An 18730-nucleotide genomic window follows, 5' to 3' on the forward strand; every position below is an offset into this window, starting at 1 on the left:
AGCAAATTTCAGGTCTGCTGAGTGCAAACTTGAACATTGTAAAAATTCCGTGCAACTTCTGGGATGCGTTTATTGTGAACACTGAGGCTGTACTTGCTTTAAGTTACAGTTATAACAGTGGCCAAGTAGACTACTGTGGCTTTGTGATCATAATGTAGGCCTATCAAGTGGCCTACCATCAAAAACAATAGAGAAAATGCATCCCATAACATTTTAACATGGAAATAGCTGTTCTATCATTCAGCCTACAGTAGCAGCCAATGTGGGGTGTTCATTGTAGGCAAACATTCCTTAAGACTTTTGGAAAAAAATATGCAGGGCTTGACATTAACCTGTTTATCCACTTGTCCTTCAGACAAGGTGTAACGATCGTCGTTGGAATGAGACCAACGGAAAACAATCACCCACAACTAAAATGGGAAAAACAGGCTACCTAAGTATGATTCTTAATCAGAGACAACGAACGACACCTGCCTCTGATTGAGAACCATACTAGGCCTAACACATAGAAAAAAGAACATAGACTACCCACCCCAACTCACGCCCTGACCAATCTAAAACAAAGACATAACAAAGGAACTAAGGTCAGAACGTGACAGTACCCCCCCCCCCCCCTAAAGGTGCGGACCCCGGCCGCAAAACCTGAACCAATAGGGGAGGGTCTGGGTGGGTGTCTGTCCGCGGTGGCAGCTCTGGCGTGGGATGTGGACCCCACTCCACCATAGTCTCGGTCCACTTAAGTGGCGCCTTGGGAGCAGCGACCCTCGCCGCCGAACTTGGACTGGGGACCCTAGCTGTGGGTCCCAAATGGACGGGAGATTCTGGCAGCTCCTAACAGACGGCAGAACCTGGAGGGAGGAGACGGAGAGACAGCCTGGTGCGTGGGGCTGCCACAGGACCCACCAGGCTGGGGAGACCTACAGGAGTCCTGGTGCTTAGAAGAGGCACCGGATGGACCGGGCTGTGGGGGAGCACTGGAGCCCTGGTGTGCAGCCTTGGCACCACTCCACCCGGCTGGATCACCATTTTAGCCCGGACCATCCAGAGTGCAGGCACAGGTTGAACTGGGTTGTGGGTGAGCACTGGAGATCTGGTGCATACCACTCGCACCTCTCCCTTAGGCTCAATACCCACATTCGCCCAGCATAGGCGGAGCGCAGGCATAGAACGCACTGCAACCTCCCAGCGCCTCGGAGACACAGCACGCAGAGCCGGCGCAGGATACCATGGGCCGAAACGGCGTACCGGAGACCAAACACGCTGGGCTGGCACAACACGCCCTGGCTGGATGCCCACTCTCGCTTGGCACTTGCGGGGGGCTGGCCTATAGCCCACCGGGCTATGAGCGCGTACTGGCGACACCGTGCGCTTGACCGCATAACACGGTGCCTGACCAGTACTGCGCCAGTACTGCGCTTCTTACGGTAAGCACGAGGAGTGGGCTCAGGTCTCCAACCTGACTCTGCTTTCGCTGCCTCCAGCTCTGCTTTGGGGCGGCGATTTTTCCCCAGCCTGTGCCCAGGGTCCTTTTCCGTCCAAAATCTCCTCCCATATCCATGAGTCTGGAGATCCTTGGTTGGTGGGTGATTCTGTAACGATCGTCGTTGGAATGAGACCAAAGCACAGCATGGAAGTTGTTCATATTTAATGTTTACAAAAAAACACTCAAACAAAATGACAAAACGGAGAAAATGAAAGCGCACAGTTCTGTCCGGGAAAACAACCACCCACAACTAAAATGGGGAAAACAGGCTACCTAAGTATGATTCTCAATCCTAGACAACAAACAGCACTTGCCTCTGATTGAGAACCATACTAGGCCAAACACATGGAAAAAAGAACATAGACTCCCCACCCCAATTCACGCCCTGACCAACCTAAAACAAAGATATAACAAAGGAACTAAGGTCAGAAAGTGACACAAGGAGGTGACTGAAAATGTGCTGTTTAATGCAAGACTTTACAAAAAAAGTGAATTATTATTCCCATACCATTTTTACAGAAAATCAGACAATTATGCTAGCTTCTGCCTATTGGCTTCTTTAGTCTCAAAGTACAACACTGTCCCTTTAAGACAGAAAAAAAATTATCTTTACCTGACTCGCTTTTCAAAGATGGATAGAAATGCATACTTTTTGTGCTCTTGTAGGAAGCAACCACTCTCTCATTGCTGATTTAGAAATGAGCTATAACTGTGCTAATAACTTACTAACTAGCAAATTATATGAACAAATGTGCATGCGTGGCTACATGCTGCTCTCGCTTTGATCTCAAAACAAGCGCATCTACTCGCCACCATTAATGCTGTAAAGACAGTCCGGTTAAAAGTGAATTGCACACATCCATATATGGCAATGGTCTATTTGCATATAAGGATAGTGCAGCTCTGATTTGGTTATGCATCACTGGTCCGTAGAGTATGGTGCTGAGTCGTGCCACTGAAAAGTGACACAGTCATTTTCTTAACCTTAAACATTCTTGCAATTGACCCTTTCAGAGGGGATGACTGGTCAGACAAAGTGGCGTAGCGCCTCTGTGATTAATGGCATAGTTTTTGGTGGGTTGATTCTAAAATCATGTGTCACGGTCAGTCAACTCTTACGTCTGTTTCCTTTTGTCATTGACAAACAAGGCTTGGATTTCTCAGCATGCCATGTGATCTTTTTACTCTTTCTTTCCTGGAGTTTTGAAAGGCCACTGAGCTTCCCACCCTGAAGGGATTGCGTAGTAGAAAGGCATACACAAAGTTTGTTCTGTGCTCTCTTTCCCCATCGGCTGTTTGCGTAGTAATTCAATTCAGATGTGCAGGATCCAAAAACATGTTTGCTTGAATGAAATCCACCCCTACACCCACATTGACCAAGGAGTGTGGTTTTCTTTGCAGTGTTCCAAGTTTAATGGCCCAGTGAGGTACTGCCACCTCGGCCTACTTCACCTCATACCGCTTAACAGACAGCGACCTTGTCTCTGCACTGGCTCAGCAACTTTTCTTCCTGTTACCGTGTCGACTCAAATCTAATATCATTAGTCAGTCAGTGTTGCCACACGCCATTTGTGAAGGCATTGTGTTTTGGTACAGTGGATTGGGCAGTTGTCAACATGTAGGCAGGTCAATGCAGTGCCCATCTGGCTCCAGATTGCACTTTCTCTGTCCCGGGCCGTCATGTAGATGTTTATATTTGAAACATATCTTATGTTCCTTGCCCGTGAGATCATGAAGCCAAGCATGTGAAGCTGTCATGGGTAGGAGGGTTATTCGAGGATGAATAGAGGTATTGATGGGCTAGAGTCTATTGACCTCGTGTCTATTGACACACCTGGAATCTAATGCTGCGTTTAGACGAGGGATGCAAAAACTACCTGTTGGCAAAGCGGGACAAGAAAGCATGAAAGAGGGTGACAGCAAAAGCAAGCCAGCACGACAGTATGTGTTGCTACGGAGATTTCAGTAAACAAACAGTGCAAATCAACATCCGGTAGAAAACAAATGCTGCAGCAGACGGCAAAGCTTTAAATATTTGAACTCTGGCGGCAAGTCTCGTCTTCCGCCGCCATCCTCTACAGCATTTACATTCGGGGTCTCATTGAAAAGAATGACATCTGGTTTGCTGTCTACCTCGTACCATCTAAACGCAGCATAAGAAGAAAAAAAATCCCCATCAAAATCTGTCCGTTTAAGCGAGAAATACAGTGTCTAGCTTTTTGAATGGGCTGCGTCTCAATCAGCTGCATCCCCACGTCGCCCTGCGGTGGAAAGTGGCAGAGCTACTGTTTGTCAGACCAGGAGACGTCTTGGTCTTCTCACAAACAGCACTGTAGCATCTAAACAGTTTGGTCAGCAAACTGATATGATCACTCTATCGAAAGGGAAGACTCTCACAAACACGGTGGTGTTCTCTGTTTTGCTCTTACAAGCCCCACGGGACTCATCTGAAGATGCTAATGTTGATGTCCCAACATTTGTCTGTTGCTTCCAAACCGTTTGGGCTACAAACTAATATGACACCACTGTAGAAAGGGGAGACACTCTTGGACACAATGGTGTAGTAACCAAAACTGTGTTAAACAATTCAAAATATATTTTCTATTTGAGATTCTTCAAAGTAGCCACCCTTTGCCTTGATGACAGCTTTACACATTCTTGGCATTCTTTCAACCAGCTTCATGAGGTAGTCACCTGGAATGCATTTCAATTATCAGGTGTGCCCTGTTAAAAGTTAATGCGTTTGAGCCAATCAGCTGTGTTGTGACAAGTTAGGGGTGGTATACAGAAGATAGTCCTATTTGGTAAAAGACCAAGTCCATATTATGGCAAGAACAGCTCAAATAAGCAAAGAGAAATAACAGTCCATCATTACCTTAGGACATGAAGGTCAGTCAATATGTAAAATGTCAAGAACTTCAAGTTCCTTCAAGTGCAGTCGCAAAAACCACCAAGTGCTATGATGAAACTGGCTCTCATGAGGATTTGTGATGGTGTGGGGGTGCTTTGCTGGTGACACTGTCTGTGATTTATTTAGAATTCAAGGCACACTTAACCAGCATGGCTACCACAGCATTCTACAGCGATACGCCATCCCATCTGGTTTGCGCTTCGTGGGGTTAATCATTTGTTTTGCAACAGTACAATGACCCAAAACAGGCGGTGTAAGGACTATTTTACCAAGAAGGAGAGTGATGGAGTGCTGCATCAGATGACCTGGCCTTCACAATCACCTGACCTCAACCCAATTGAGATGGTTTGGGATGAGTTGGACTGCAGAGGAAAGGAAAAGCAGCCAACAAGTGCTCAATATATGTGGGAACTCCTTCAAGACGGTTGGAAAAGCATCCCTCATGAAGCTGGTTGAGAGAATGCCAAGAGTGTGCAAAGCTGTCATCAAGGCAAAGGGTGGCTACTTTGAAGAATCTCAAATAGAAAATATATTTTGAATTGTTTAACACGGTTTTGGTTACTACATGAATCCATATGTGTTATTTCACAGCTTTGATGTTTTCTATTATTCTACAATGTATAAAATAGTAAAAAAATAAAGAAAAACCCTTTAATAGGTAGGTGTGTCCAAACTTCTGACTGGTACTGTATTTTTCCTGAGTTTTATAATATCTCCTAGATATAGGACAGACACTTCAAAACCTTTTTCTTTATGATGTATTATTTTGACTGTCTATATTTCAATTCATTAATGTATTAATCTATGGGCTATAATAGTAAAGGCCAAATTCAATATTTTATCAAATTTAATGTTTTTGAGGCCTACGTAAAGGGGTCCTAAAATTCAAAATCAAATGGCTAAATGATCCATGGTATGACCTTCATAAAACAATTCCATATGTCAGCTTAGAACCTCCCCCCCCCAACATCTTAAACTAACTTAATCAGTATTTAAAAAAAAATCACTTTTACATGTTAAGATGACTTGTTGTGGGAATTTCACATTTACTAACTGGTAATTACTGTTGAACTGCATTCCAGCTGAACGTTCAGGTGACAGGCTGAAGAAGTGTAATACCATTGCCTTCATTTGTAAAAGTTTTCTTATTTAATTATGGCCACTCATAATATTCAGATCTAGTGGGAGGGACTTACTTACTTTTCAGTCAGTACCTAATAAGCCAGTAGAAGTTGATGAGGTAACCATCTATGTCCCTTAAGGTAGACCAAAGAGGGACCTCTCCTCTGGAGATGGTTTAAGCAGGTAGGCTGCTGGCCAAAATGGTTTTGCATGTGAACAGCCCACACCTACAGTACATATTTCTGTTCCACGCATTATTTGGCAACACTTTACTAAAATGCAGAGTCTGGTATCCATGTTGAAGCTGGCGCTGTTAAACTTAAAAATCCGTTCGAAGTGAACACGCGATTGGTGTATTCCAAAGTACAAATTATTAATGCCGATCATTTCCAATTCTCACTGAAGTGCTTCCCAAAATGTGTTGGCACTCAGGTCCAGAGGTCTCAAACAGCATCCACAATATAGGATACATTTTATCACATTGTACATGAAGTAGAACAACAAAGCCTGCCTAAAGTATACATGACATTTGAGCACTGGGTTTTCTACATAATGCTTTATGCAACCATCATATAATATGAAAGCTTTATCCGTATCATGGGTTCTTTGTTTGTTTACACCTAATGTGCACTTTGAATAAATGTATACTTCACCTTTTACAAGGCGTTAAACATTTTAAGTTAATTTTATCTCGTTTTGCTTTGCATATTATCCTCATCACACAACTGGCATTTCTGAAATCAAAGCAGGCTTTGGGAGCAGGAGAAACAAGTTTGCTAAGACTTAAAAAGGGGAAAGGTTGGAAGTGATATAAAAAAGGGCAGAAAAAGCATGCCTGATATTTGGAACAATTCTAAGCAGCGTGAAGTAAGAGAGCGTACAGCCATCTCAATGCAAACCTTGTTCCCTCCTGGACCTCATTGGTTAGACGAGAGGTTGAGAAGGAGTTGGGGAGGGATACTGAAGAAAGGTTAGGTCTGGAGGAACAAGATTCCTTTCTCCCCCCCCACCGCTGACCCTCCCATGTGACGAGTTGGGCCAACAAGCGTTCCATTGAGCGGGGCAGCCAGGGGAAATGACTGAGGCTGAACGCTGCCTAATGAAAGTAGAGACGCTGGTTATTATTATCATCATCATCATCATCCTCCTGGCTGTCCTGGCCAGCTCTAGTGCAGTTAGCTAGCAGACTATTGGGATCTGGAGTTTCTCTGGCACCACACAGCTTTATTAAAAAAGCTGAAATAACAATGAGTCTGCTCCAAAAGACTTCTTGAAGTGTATTTCCCAACTCCCATTGTGATTTATGCTGTATTGTGAGTGCTTTGAGTGTATATAGGATTTTATTCCCATAGACCATAAAGATCGATCTAATACCAGTGTAGTGTACTCAGACCAAATCAATGAGAGATCCTAAAAATGTGTATAGGCGTAACGTGGGTGAGTTAGCGTGAGATAAGGGATCCAGTCATGTGTATGGGCATTAAGGTACCTAGAGTACTTACAGGTGTGACTTTTGGATATTGGGCCCTGTTGTTTTGTCTGTTAGGCTGAACAAACAGTTCTCTCCGCCACTAAATGGCCGTAATGGTGTTGGCATGTATCCGCAGGCTTTTACTGTGCCTTGGTGGGGATCCAGATTGCATCATAGGGCCTGTCACGCGCACTGCCACAGCCTGTTTTGTTTACCAGGGAGGAAGAGCGACAGGCAGACACAGACATAGGGGCTCACCATCACCTTTACACACATGACTCAGTGCCATGGTGACTACCAACAACATACAGGGTATTCAGAAAGTATTCAGACCCATTGACCCTTTTTCAACATTTTGTTACGTCACAGCATTATTCTAAAATCAATGAAATTATTTATTTTCCTCATCAATCTACACACAATACCCCATAATAACAAAGAGAAAACAACACAAGTGTCTGTCCTATATCTAGGAGATATTATACAACTCGGGAAATATACAGTACCGGTCAGAGGTTTGGACACACATACTCATTCAAGGGTTTTTCTTTATTTTTTTTACTATTTTATACATTGTAGATTAATAGTGAAGACATCAAAGCTATGAAATAACACATATGGAATCTTGTAGTAACTAAAGTGTTAAACAAATCAAAATATATTTTCTATTTGAGATTCTTCAAAGTAGCCACCGTTTGCCTTGACAGCTTTGCACACTCTTGGCATTCTCTCAACCAGCTTCACCTGGAATTCATTTCCAACCGTCTTGAAGGCTGCTTTTCCTTTACTCTGCAGTCCAACTCATCCCAAATTATCTAAATTGGGTTGTGGTTGGGTGATTGTGGAGGCCAGGTCATCTGATGCAGCACTCATCACTCTTCTTCTTGGTCAAATAGCCATTACACAGCCTGAAGGTGTGCTGGATCATTGTCCTGTTGAAAAACAAATGATAGCCCCACGAAGCGCAAACGAGATGGGATGGTGTATTGCTGCAGAATGCTGTGGTAGCCATGCTGGTTAAGTGTGCCCTGAATTCTAAATAAATCACATGCGGGATCACCAGCAAAGCACCATCACTCCTCCTCCATGCTTCACGGTGGGTACCACACATGCAGAGATCATCCACTCACCTACTCAGTGTCTCACAAAGACATGGTGGTTGGAACCAAAAAAATCTAAAATTTGGACTCATCAGACCAAAGGAAAGATTTCCACCGGTCTAATGTCCATTGTGCGTGTTTCTTGGTCCAAGCAAGTCTCTTCTTCTAATTAGTGTCCTTTAGTAGTGGTTTCTTTGCAGAAATTCAACCATGAAGGCCTTATTCATGTAGTCTCCTCTGAACAGTTGATGTTGAGATGTGTCTGTTACTTGAACTCTGAAGCATTTATTTGGGCTGCAATTTCTGATGCTGGTAACTCTAATGACCTCATCCTCTGCTAACTTTGGGTCTTCCTTTCCTGTGGCGGTCCTCATGAGAGTCAGTTTCATCATAGCACTTGATGAAACTTTCAAAGTTCTTGACATTTTCCTGATTGTCTGACCTTCATGTCTTAAGGTAATGATGGACTGTTATTTCTCTTTGCTTATTTGAGCTGTTCTTGCCATAATATGGACATGGTCTTTTACCAAATAGGGTTATCTTCTGTAAACCACCCCTACCTTGACAGAACACAACTGATTAACTCAAACGCATTAACTTTTAACAAAACACTTTTTTGTTTACTACATCATTCCATATGTGTTATTTCATAGCTTTGATGTCTTCTATTATTCTACAATGTAGAAAATAGTAAATAAAGAGAAACCCTTGAATGAGTAGGTGTGTCCAAACTTTTGACTGGTACTGTATGTAAGGTCCCACAGTGCTCCAAGACAGGATTATGTCGAGGCATAGATTTGGGGAAGGGTACCAAAAAATGCAGTTGAAGGTCCCCAAGAACACCGTGACCTCCGTCATTCTTAATTGTAAGAAGTTTGGAACTACCAAGACTCTTACTAGAGCTGGGCGCCCATCCAAACAGAGCAATCGGGGCAGAAGGACCTTGGTCAGGGAGGTGACCAAGAACCCGATGGTCACTCTGACATAGCGCCAGAGTTCCTCTGTGGAGATAAGAGAACATCCCAGAAGCACAACCATTTCAGCAGCCCTCCACCATTCAGGCCTTTATGGAAGAGTGGTCAGACTGAACCCTGTAAAAGGCACATGACAGCCCGCTTGGAGTTTGCCAAAACGCACCTAAAGGACTCTTAGACCATTAAAAGCAAGGTTATCTGGTCTGATGAAACCAAGATTGAACTCTTTGGCCTGAATGCCAAGCGTCACGTCTGGAGGAAACCTGGAACCATTCCTACGGTGAAGCATGGTGGTGGCAGCATCATGCTTTGAGGATGTTTATCAGCGGTAGGGAATGGGAGACTAGTCAGGATAGAGGGAAAGATGAACGGAGCAAAGTACAGAGAGATCCTTATTGAAAATGCTCCAGAGCGCTCCCCATCCAACCTGACAGATCTTGAGAGGATCTATAGAGAGGAATGGGGGAAACTCACAAATACTGTTGTGCCAAGCTTGTAACGTCATACCCAAGATAACTCGAGGCTGTAATAGCATTCAGAGGCGCTTCAACAAAGGGTCTGAATACTTAGGTAAATGTGATATTTACGATTTTGTATTATTATTTTTTAGATATTAACAAACATTTCTTAACCTGTTTTGCTTTGCCATTATGAGGTATTTTGTGTAGATTGGGGGGGGGGGACAATTTAATCCATTTTAGAATAAGGCTGTAACGCAACAAAATATGGAAAAAGTTGAGGGGTCTGAATACTTTCTGAATGCACTGTACCTTCATGCTCACTGGCTCCATGATGGATTTGGAACATTATGATGCAGAAGGCTATACATATATGTCAATGAATATGTCAAACATCATGCACAACGTGTTACAAATGCCAGACGGTGTTATCTGTAAGTTATGAATGAGCCAATTTCTGTGAGAGTGTTTGGAGACCCAGGAATACCAGTAAACCCCTGCTCTAACCTATCCTCTCTTTCCCATGTCTAAAGTCCCTCTGTGTGTTCCTCTTTTCTCTCCTACAGTCCAACAAGGTCCCAGTGGTGCAGCATGCTCACCACGTCCACCCGCTGACCCCCCTCATCACCTACAGCAACGAACACTTCTCCCCCGGAACCCCTCCCTCACACCTCTCCCCGGAGATCCTTGACCCAAAGACAGGTACTCACACAACCTCATGGAATATCATGTTGCTGCCTAATACCGCCTCTGATCCAAAAGCATTGCATGGCTTGCATTCAACTTTAACTGAGGTATGTCTGACTTAATCATTGGTTAATTTCTTAGAGAAAAGAACCTTGACTGTAACTAGTATAATGACCTAAATGCTTAAACTGTCCCCTTTTGTGTTCCCTTCAGGCATTCCTCGGACTCCCCACCCATCAGAGCTCTCTCCATACTACCCCCTGTCTCCAGGTGCAGTGGGACAGATCCCTCATCCTCTGGGCTGGCTAGTGCCACAGTGAGTAACACACAGCATTAAATCATACAGTCCAAATCTCATCTTGAAGTTGAAGTCGGAAGTTTACATGCACTTAGTTTGGCGTCATTAAAACTCATTTTTCAACCACTCCCCAAATTTCTTGTTAACAAACTATAGTTTTGCCAGGCGGTTAGGACATCTACTTTGTGCATCACACAAGTCATTTTTCCAACAATTGTTTACAGACAGATTATTTCACTTAAAATTCATTGTATCACAATTCCAGTGGGTCAGAAGTTTACATACACGAAGTTGACTGTGCCTTTAAACCGCTTGGAAAATTCCAGAAAATGATGCCATGGCTTTAGAAGCTTCTGATAGACTAATTTACATAATTTGAGTGTGCCTGTGGATGTATTTCAAGGGCTACCTTCAAACCTTGACATCATGGGTAAATCAAAAGAAATCTGCCAAGACCTCAGAAAAAAATGTAGGCCTCCACAAGTCTGGTACATCCTTGGGAGCAATTTCCAAATGCCTGAAGGTACCATGTTCATCTGTACAAACAGTAGTATGCAAGTATAAACACCATGCAGCTGTCATACCGCTCAGGAAGGAGACGTGTTCTTTCTCCTAGAGATGAACGTACGTTGGTGCGAAAAGTGCAAATCAATCCCAGAACAGCAACAAAGGACCTTGTGAAGATGCTGGAGGAAACAGATACAAAAGTATCTACATCTACAGTAAAATGAGTCCTATATCGACATAACCTGAAAGGCCGCTTAACAAGGAAAAGCTACTGCTCCAAAACCGCCATAAAAAAGCCAGACTACGTTTTGCAACTGCACATGGGGACAACGATTGTACTTTTTGGAGAAATGTCCTCTGGTCTAATGAAACAACTGTTTGGCCATAGTGACCATCGTTATGTTTGGAGGAAAAGGGGGAGACTTGCAAGCTGAAGAACACCATCCCAACCGTGAAGCACGAGGGTGGCAGCATCATGTTGTGGGGGTGCTTTGCTGCAGGATGGACTGCTGCACTTCACAAAATCAATGGCATCATGAGGAGGAAAATTATGTTGATATATTGAAGCAACATCCCAAGACATCAGTCAGGAAGTTAAAGCTTGGTCGCAAATGGGTCTTCCAAATGGACAATGACCCCAAGCATACTTCCAAAGTTGTGGCAAAATGGCTTAAGGACAACAAAGTCAAGGTATTGGAGTGGCCATCACAAAGCCCTGACCTCAATCCTATAGAAAATGTGTGGCCAGAACTGAACAAGCGTGTGCGAGCAAGGAGGCCTACAAACCTGACTCAGTTACACTAGCTCTGTCAGGAGGAATGGGCCACAATTCACCCAACTTATTTTGGGAAGCTTGTGGAAGGCTACCCAAAACGTTTGACCCAAGTGAAACAATTTAATGGCAAAGCTACCAAATACTAATTGAGTGTATGTAAACTTCTGACCCACTGGGAATGTGATGAAAGAAATAAAAGCTGAACTAAATCATTCTCTCTACTATTATTCTGACATTTGACGTTCTTAAAATAAAGTGGTTATCCTAACTGACCTAAAACAGGGAATTTGTACTTGGATTAAATATCAGGAATTGTGAAAAACCAAGATTTTAAATGTATTTGGCTAAGGTGTATGTAAACTTCCAACTTCAACTCTAGTATAGGAGAAACATTGACTACAATCTGATGCATTTCTTAAACGTTAAAGCACGTTCTGATATTAAAAATATTAAAACACTGTCATATTTACGATACATACTTTACATTTGATGGGTTTTGCCATGGGTCTTGTAATCAATTTGAATGGTGCTGTTCCTCACGCAGGGGATTGCAGTTGATGAGGGCTGGATTAGTACTGCTGCGTTCTTTCTCAGCTGTGTCGGATCCTCTTCTCACTGTTGCCTCCCTCTCGTTCTCTCATTCTCAGGCAGGGCCAGCACATGTACTCTATCCCCCCAGGGGGGTTCCGGCACCCCTATCCCGCCCTCGCAATGAATGCATCCATGTCCAGGTGAGTGGATCTCTCTGTTTTTTTGTCATCCAGTCTCACCCCTAAACCTCCCTAAAAATTGAGATATTCAATATCTAGTGGTTACATTACACTCTGTAGTCATGTTTCTGATCTTGTCATTGCTCATTAGTTTATAACAGTATTAGGACAGTGGTATCCAACCATGGACAGCCAGTGGGGTAGGGACTACAAAGGAATGTGGGGGCTTTTAAAGATGAGATCAGCCTTCCTTCCAAAGAGAAAGCGAACAGACTATTGGCATTCAAAACCTTACCCGGTAGACAGCACTGTCTTTTCTCGCTCAGGCCAATGTTCTGAGTTGCTCTGTTACGCACACACACAAAGATGAAAGGGCTAAGAATCGATTAGGACAAATCAAAGCTAATCTGAACCGACAACTCCCATCTGATTTAACTCTCTGCCCTCTGTCAAAATGTGAAAGATTTGTAGCGAGCCTTCCGGTGCTAGTATGGGATGAAATATTCATCAGGGTCTCAATGGGATCAATAGTACTCTCAGTTCCTGCCACATTGTTACAAAGTTTGTCTTACCATCCACCCCCCTTGAACAAGACTTGATACGTGTGTCAGGTAATACTTGACAGTTTCGTCATAACTATATTACTTTATGTACGGTATCTCATACAGTATGTAGCAAAATGTCTGCTTGACTTTTTATGTTTTATATTTTATTTTCCTCATTGTTTTTTTGGGCTGCTGGGATGGTAATGGTTGAAAGAGGCCCGCCCCTCTTACGTATGAGATTATAGTTTTAAGTCAAAAAATATTGGAGAGATTATTTTCATAAAATTTACCCTATGGGGTTATCCTCAATTTGACTTGTTACTGTTGCAGGGATACTTCAGAATTTTGGCAATGAAGCCCTTTATCTACTTCCCTGGAGACAGATGAACTTGTGGATACCATTTTGTCTGGGTGCAGTTTGATGGAAGTTGCTAACTAACGTTTGCACAATTGCTAACTAGCATTATCACAATGACTGGAAGTCTATGGGAACCGCTCGGAAAACTACCTCGAACGTCCTTCATACTGGACTCAGAGACATAAAAATGGTATCCACAAGTTCACCTGACTCTGGGGAAGTAAAGCAAGGAAAGTGTCTGCACACTCACAAACTTACGGTACAAGGCTATAGTCAATCATGGACCATATCTGTCTTAAATGTTAGGAGATTTTTATGAAGCATTAAAGGATTTTCCATTCAATCATGTATTTAACAGGAATGCGTGGCAGAGGAGCACGGACCTTAATTTCCCCCTTTGTCCATGTACAATGTACCATTGTGTTGTGTTAGCACCACTCTCATTTTCCGACAGTTATCTGAATGTTCTGTTCTGGTAGCTGTGGAAGTCCCTCCATGGTTTGGAACACAGGGAGGAAAGTGGTTTCAGGTGTCAGGGCCCCTTGGTCACCATGGTTACCACACACTCCACGGTGGCATGGTCGGATAAAGGGGTTTTTGAGCCTTTATTTGAAGAAGAAAAAAAATATGTAGCTAACTTTGGACATTACTTTAGTCTAGACTCCAGACAGTCAAAGCAGTCGAAGTTGACTTGACAGGCCAGACAAAAAGTGCCTGTGAAAAGTTTAACAGGTGTTTGTCTTTGTTGTTTTCCAGCTTGGTGTCTAGCCGTTTCTCCCCCCACATGATGCCCCACCACCCTCACGGCATGCACCAGACTGGCATCCCTCATCCTGCTATCGTATCACCAGCCATCAAGCAGGAGCCCAACAGTCATGAACACATGAGCCCCTCTATGCATTCGTAAGGACCATTAACTAACAGATTCTTCACATTTACTTATTGCCAAACATATAAACTCTTTATACTCTGATCTTATTCAAATGGATGATTGACTGAGTATCCAGTCTCTATTCATAGTTCCATTTAAGGGGCCAGGATTCAAGAATATCCTGACCGTTGTAATGGGTCAGCCAGGTCTTCTGGAAGGGAATCAGACCTCACACAAAAGGACTATTTTAAGTGACATTTGAATGTGTGTTTTGTTGTCTCAGCAGGAAGTCTCCGGGCCCAGCGAAGAAGGAGGAGGACAAGAAGCCCCATATCAAGAAGCCTCTGAATGCCTTCATGCTGTACATGAAGGAGATGAGGGCCAAGGTGGTGGCTGAGTGCACTCTGAAGGAGAGCGCTGCCATCAACCAGATACTGGGTCGAAGGGTGAGCACAGCACACTGCCTGACCACACAAACACACACACAACAGTTTGGGAATGTGTTTGTGGATGTAAATTCTGTACATGCTTCAACTAGTTCTCTGACTTTTGTCATGTTTGTGTTCAGTGGCACTCACTTTCGAGAGAAGAGCAAGCGAAATACTATGAGCTGGCAAGGAAAGAGAGGCAACTCCACTCCCAACTCTACCCAGGCTGGTCAGCACGAGATAACTATGTGAGTAGGACATCTTTCCATGGATCTTTTAACAATGAGGGAAATGTGGGTTGCTTAAGCGCCCCCTCATTTCCACTTGGTTTAAAAATGATTCAATACTGTATCTGTAATAATAGCTGTACTGTTGTTCTCATACACTGAAGTTGTATGAGGTAGTGCTGAAGCATGTTGCTGTCACTTGGATAGAGACCAGTTTTTTTCTAAACACATTGTTTTGTTTATCTGCTCAGGGAAAGCGGAAAAAGAGGAAGAGAGATAATAAGCCAGACTCAACACCAGAGGGTAAGGGGCCCTTTTCTCTCTGTCCTTCTCTTGGACCGTACTTCTCGATTTAGGGCAGAAAGAACTCCATCTATAGGCCTGTGTGAAATAGTACCTCAAGCTTCACTTTGCTGGTCATGTGACTTGACAGTGGTCCAATACAACATGCAATATGCAAAATAACACCTTTTATGTTTTTGACTTCAGTTTTTTCCTTCTTTACTAACTCCTCTCTTCCCTCTATACTTTGACAAGCAGCATATGAGGTTCAGTGCTAATAGTGACGTTGTGGCAGGTATGTCTGCTGTTATGAACCAGTGTGGCTGAACTGCAGGCCACTGCTCTCCACTCCACCCGCAGTGGTTTGGTCTGTTGCAGCACAACACTCAAACCTCATTTACATGCAGGCATTTAACGTGTCATCGACTTTGTTTATATGATCACAGATGTTTTTCCGCCCGATTAGTTTTATTTAGAAATGCATATGCCATTTTGTTGTTAATTTCACTTCTGCAACTTCACCTTTTTTTAAATAAATTAATTCAAGTTTATCTGTTTGTCCGAGACCTTTTGGTTTTCCATGTTCTGTACATTGTCTGTGAATGTTTTGTATTTTTTGGCCAGCTATCATGTGTACAAGAAAATGGGCACTGTTGAAGGACACGATTGTCGGCTTTTTTAACAGCAATATTGACGAAGCCCCTTCCTTTTGTTTACTCAGACTTCTCAATCAGGAACAAGAATCAGTGTGTGCAGTACCTACCCTCAGAGAAGATGTGTGACAGCCCTGCCTCGTCTCACGGCAGCATGCTGGATTCTCCAGCCACACCCTCTGCAGCTCTGGCCTCACCGGCTGCGCCAGCCGCCACCCACTCAGAGCAGGCCCAGCCACTGTCCCTCACCACCAAACCAGAGGGACGCCTGCACCATCATTTCCTAACTGGCAAGCCCTCTGGATCTGCTTCTTCTTCGTCATCTTCATCTTCTTCCTCTTCCTCCTCGTCCCACCCAAGCATCTCTATCCCTATTGGTACTTCAGGCAGCCACTCCAGCCACTCCGCACCAATTTTCTCTCGGCCAATCCCATTCAGCTCCCTACACCACTCGATGCTCTCCCCGCCCTCTCCTTTCCATCAAGCAGCCCTGCATTCCCATCATGCCCTGTTCCAGTCACAGCCCCTCTCCTTGGTAACCAAATCGTCTGATTAAATCTACAAAAGCAATTCCTTTCTCTTTTATTGTGCTGTATATTGCTTTTACTTTTCAAAAAATAGATATTAGAACAACTTTTTTTTAAATGATGAAAAGGAAGAAATATTATTGGTCAATATTTGATCCCGTCCTTTTCTACTCTCAATGAAACAAAGTGTATTTTTTTGTAAAGTTTACTACAGAACTGGTTTCTCTTTTTGATGCATTTATCCAATGAACCAGTTGTATAAAATAACCCATGTATAAAATGTTTCTTTAAGAAAAAACAAGGAAAAGAAAAAAACTCTCTCCTTTTAACCAAAACCTGATTTAATGTTAGTATTGAGTTTAATTCATAGTTTTTGCCAATTATTTCAGTAATTTCAACAATCCCTTTTAAATTCCCAAGTGTGTGACCTTCCTTTTGACATGTTAAATAAACCTTTGAGATTGTTTCTTAGAAATGCCTGCTTCTCTTTTCTTCCATGCACTCTGCAAGATGAGTGTTATTTTCATCACTCTCTGATCATGCACATTCCTTTGAATATGAATCAATAACATAATTGTTACATTTCTATGAATTTTGAAACAATGTACACATTTCCTACAGATTCAAACCGGTAGATGTAAATACAGGTGCAGATGCTAAGTTGGAAGGAGCCTATTTGCTGGGAGTTTTAAAACTTATCAACAGCTGATGGAGGCACTATGAAGTTCTTCAAGATAAATATTGGAAGTGGTCATTCATCGGTTAGTAACAGATATGTTGTATTTTGGGCACTTTAGTTGTGGATAATAAATATATCATGACGATTGTGGGGGACGAATCACTAGTTCATCTTTAATAGGGTGAATTTAGGCTAACCATGCTGGAAAATGAGAACCTGTGCAAAGGTAACAACATTTTAAGCCAAATATAAATAAAAATAAAAGACATACTGGAATGTAGAGTTCCATAACAACGACAAACAAGCAGGTCAGCCTCCTCCCCAGCACACCAAACCCCTTTCCCTCGCACAGTTTTACTGCATCTTTATTCACCGTTTGGCACAGTGCTGAGGCTTACTTAACTCTGAGGTAATGGGATGTAGCTCCTGGGACCTAATTAGGATATTCAGTTAGTCAAAAATACACACGGTAGGTTACAGTCTTTGGCGGCTTTGGAGATGAGGACCAGTGCCAGGGATGGTCCAATTAGCCTCGAGCTCTGGTACTAGCCTGGAAGAGCACATTTAAGTTCCTTCGCCCTGTGACTCTGTTTTAGACCTTACCTTGTCCTTAACCACACTTCTCACAAAGAAGAGAGAGAGGAGAGCTACAGTTAGATTGCCATTGAGATAATTGGTAGTTTGGGTATTCTAAAAATCAAATGGAAGAAGTAAGCAATTAGTCATTGTATTCCTGCAACATCCAGATGGTAGGAGACTGACCAGCCTTCCTGTCCCAAATCCACTCCTCTTTGGTTTCCCCAGGGTATCCCCTCCTGTGTCACACTAACGATAGTTGACAACATGCACACTCATTTGCTTACCATGCTCAGCATCCTTATCAGCTCTGATTGAGAGGCTATGAACATACAGATTAACCTAGTTCTGATTGAGCAGAGTAAAATAATATGGCTCTGTACACAAAATTATGAGTTTTATTCTAATTCTATATGTATGCAACCAATAGCTGTCATTCATTAGTGTTATCCATAATCGATAACTTGAACCCTTTCCTAAACACAGCTGTAGGACAATACCCTCAGACAAGGGTTCTTTATGGCCTGAACTGCGAACGACAGACTGACGGACGTGTGCACACAGAGGATTTGTTTAAATTTTTGCCCTGCGGTGAGATACTGAGATGTCAGTCTCCCAGCAATGTTTTAACTAATTATTAGTCTCTGCTTGTTTATGTCACCACAGGCAGAGGCTGTGGTCTCTGGTGCCATGCCCGCCTACCCTCAGCTACTTCTCCAATCCATCACTGAAATGACAGGTAATGAGTTGTCAAAAACAGCCGATGAAACTGTCTCCTCAAGGCTATACATCTATTGTAATGTTGCAGTCTCTATAGTCAGTAACACATAAAACTGAGAGACTCCAGGTGAATGACTTAAAATATGCTGGCTATTTCAGGCTGGCTCCAACCCATGTAATACTGCTTCAAAACATGGCTGCTACAAGCAATGTCAATGAATTTCAGTCAATATCCATCACTGCATTATTGTTTAAAAATTATCATAGGAATACAGGTGCAGATTTTGTGATGAGGCAATAGTATTCGATGTACCTTGTTTCATACACTATATATACAACGGTATGTGGACACCCCTTTAAATTAGTGG

General features: G+C 42.9%; 1 protein-coding gene across 2 annotated transcripts in view; it reads left to right on the forward strand.

Annotated features, from left to right (window-relative positions):
* LOC135541733 (transcription factor 7-like 1-B) overlaps window positions 1-16862 on the forward strand; it is a 51258-nt gene extending 34396 nt beyond the window's left edge. The window contains exons 5-12 of one of the 2 annotated variants that reach the window (XM_064968062.1): window positions 10086-10221; window positions 10420-10522; window positions 12434-12517; window positions 14156-14302; window positions 14554-14716; window positions 14839-14946; window positions 15177-15228; window positions 15929-16862. In XM_064968062.1, the coding sequence (XP_064824134.1) occupies window positions 10086-10221; window positions 10420-10522; window positions 12434-12517; window positions 14156-14302; window positions 14554-14716; window positions 14839-14946; window positions 15177-15228; window positions 15929-16416 (1281 nt within the window). In that variant the 3' untranslated portion in view covers window positions 16417-16862. The remainder of the gene's footprint in view (window positions 1-10085; window positions 10222-10419; window positions 10523-12433; window positions 12518-14155; window positions 14303-14553; window positions 14717-14838; window positions 14947-15176; window positions 15229-15928) is intronic. The other variant, XM_064968071.1, reaches the window with a different exon arrangement.
* The last annotated feature ends 1868 nt before the right edge of the window (window positions 16863-18730 follow it).

Source organism: Oncorhynchus masou, chromosome 1, assembly GCF_036934945.1.
Source record: "Oncorhynchus masou masou isolate Uvic2021 chromosome 1, UVic_Omas_1.1, whole genome shotgun sequence".
Classification (NCBI taxonomy): domain Eukaryota; kingdom Metazoa; phylum Chordata; class Actinopteri; order Salmoniformes; family Salmonidae; genus Oncorhynchus; species Oncorhynchus masou.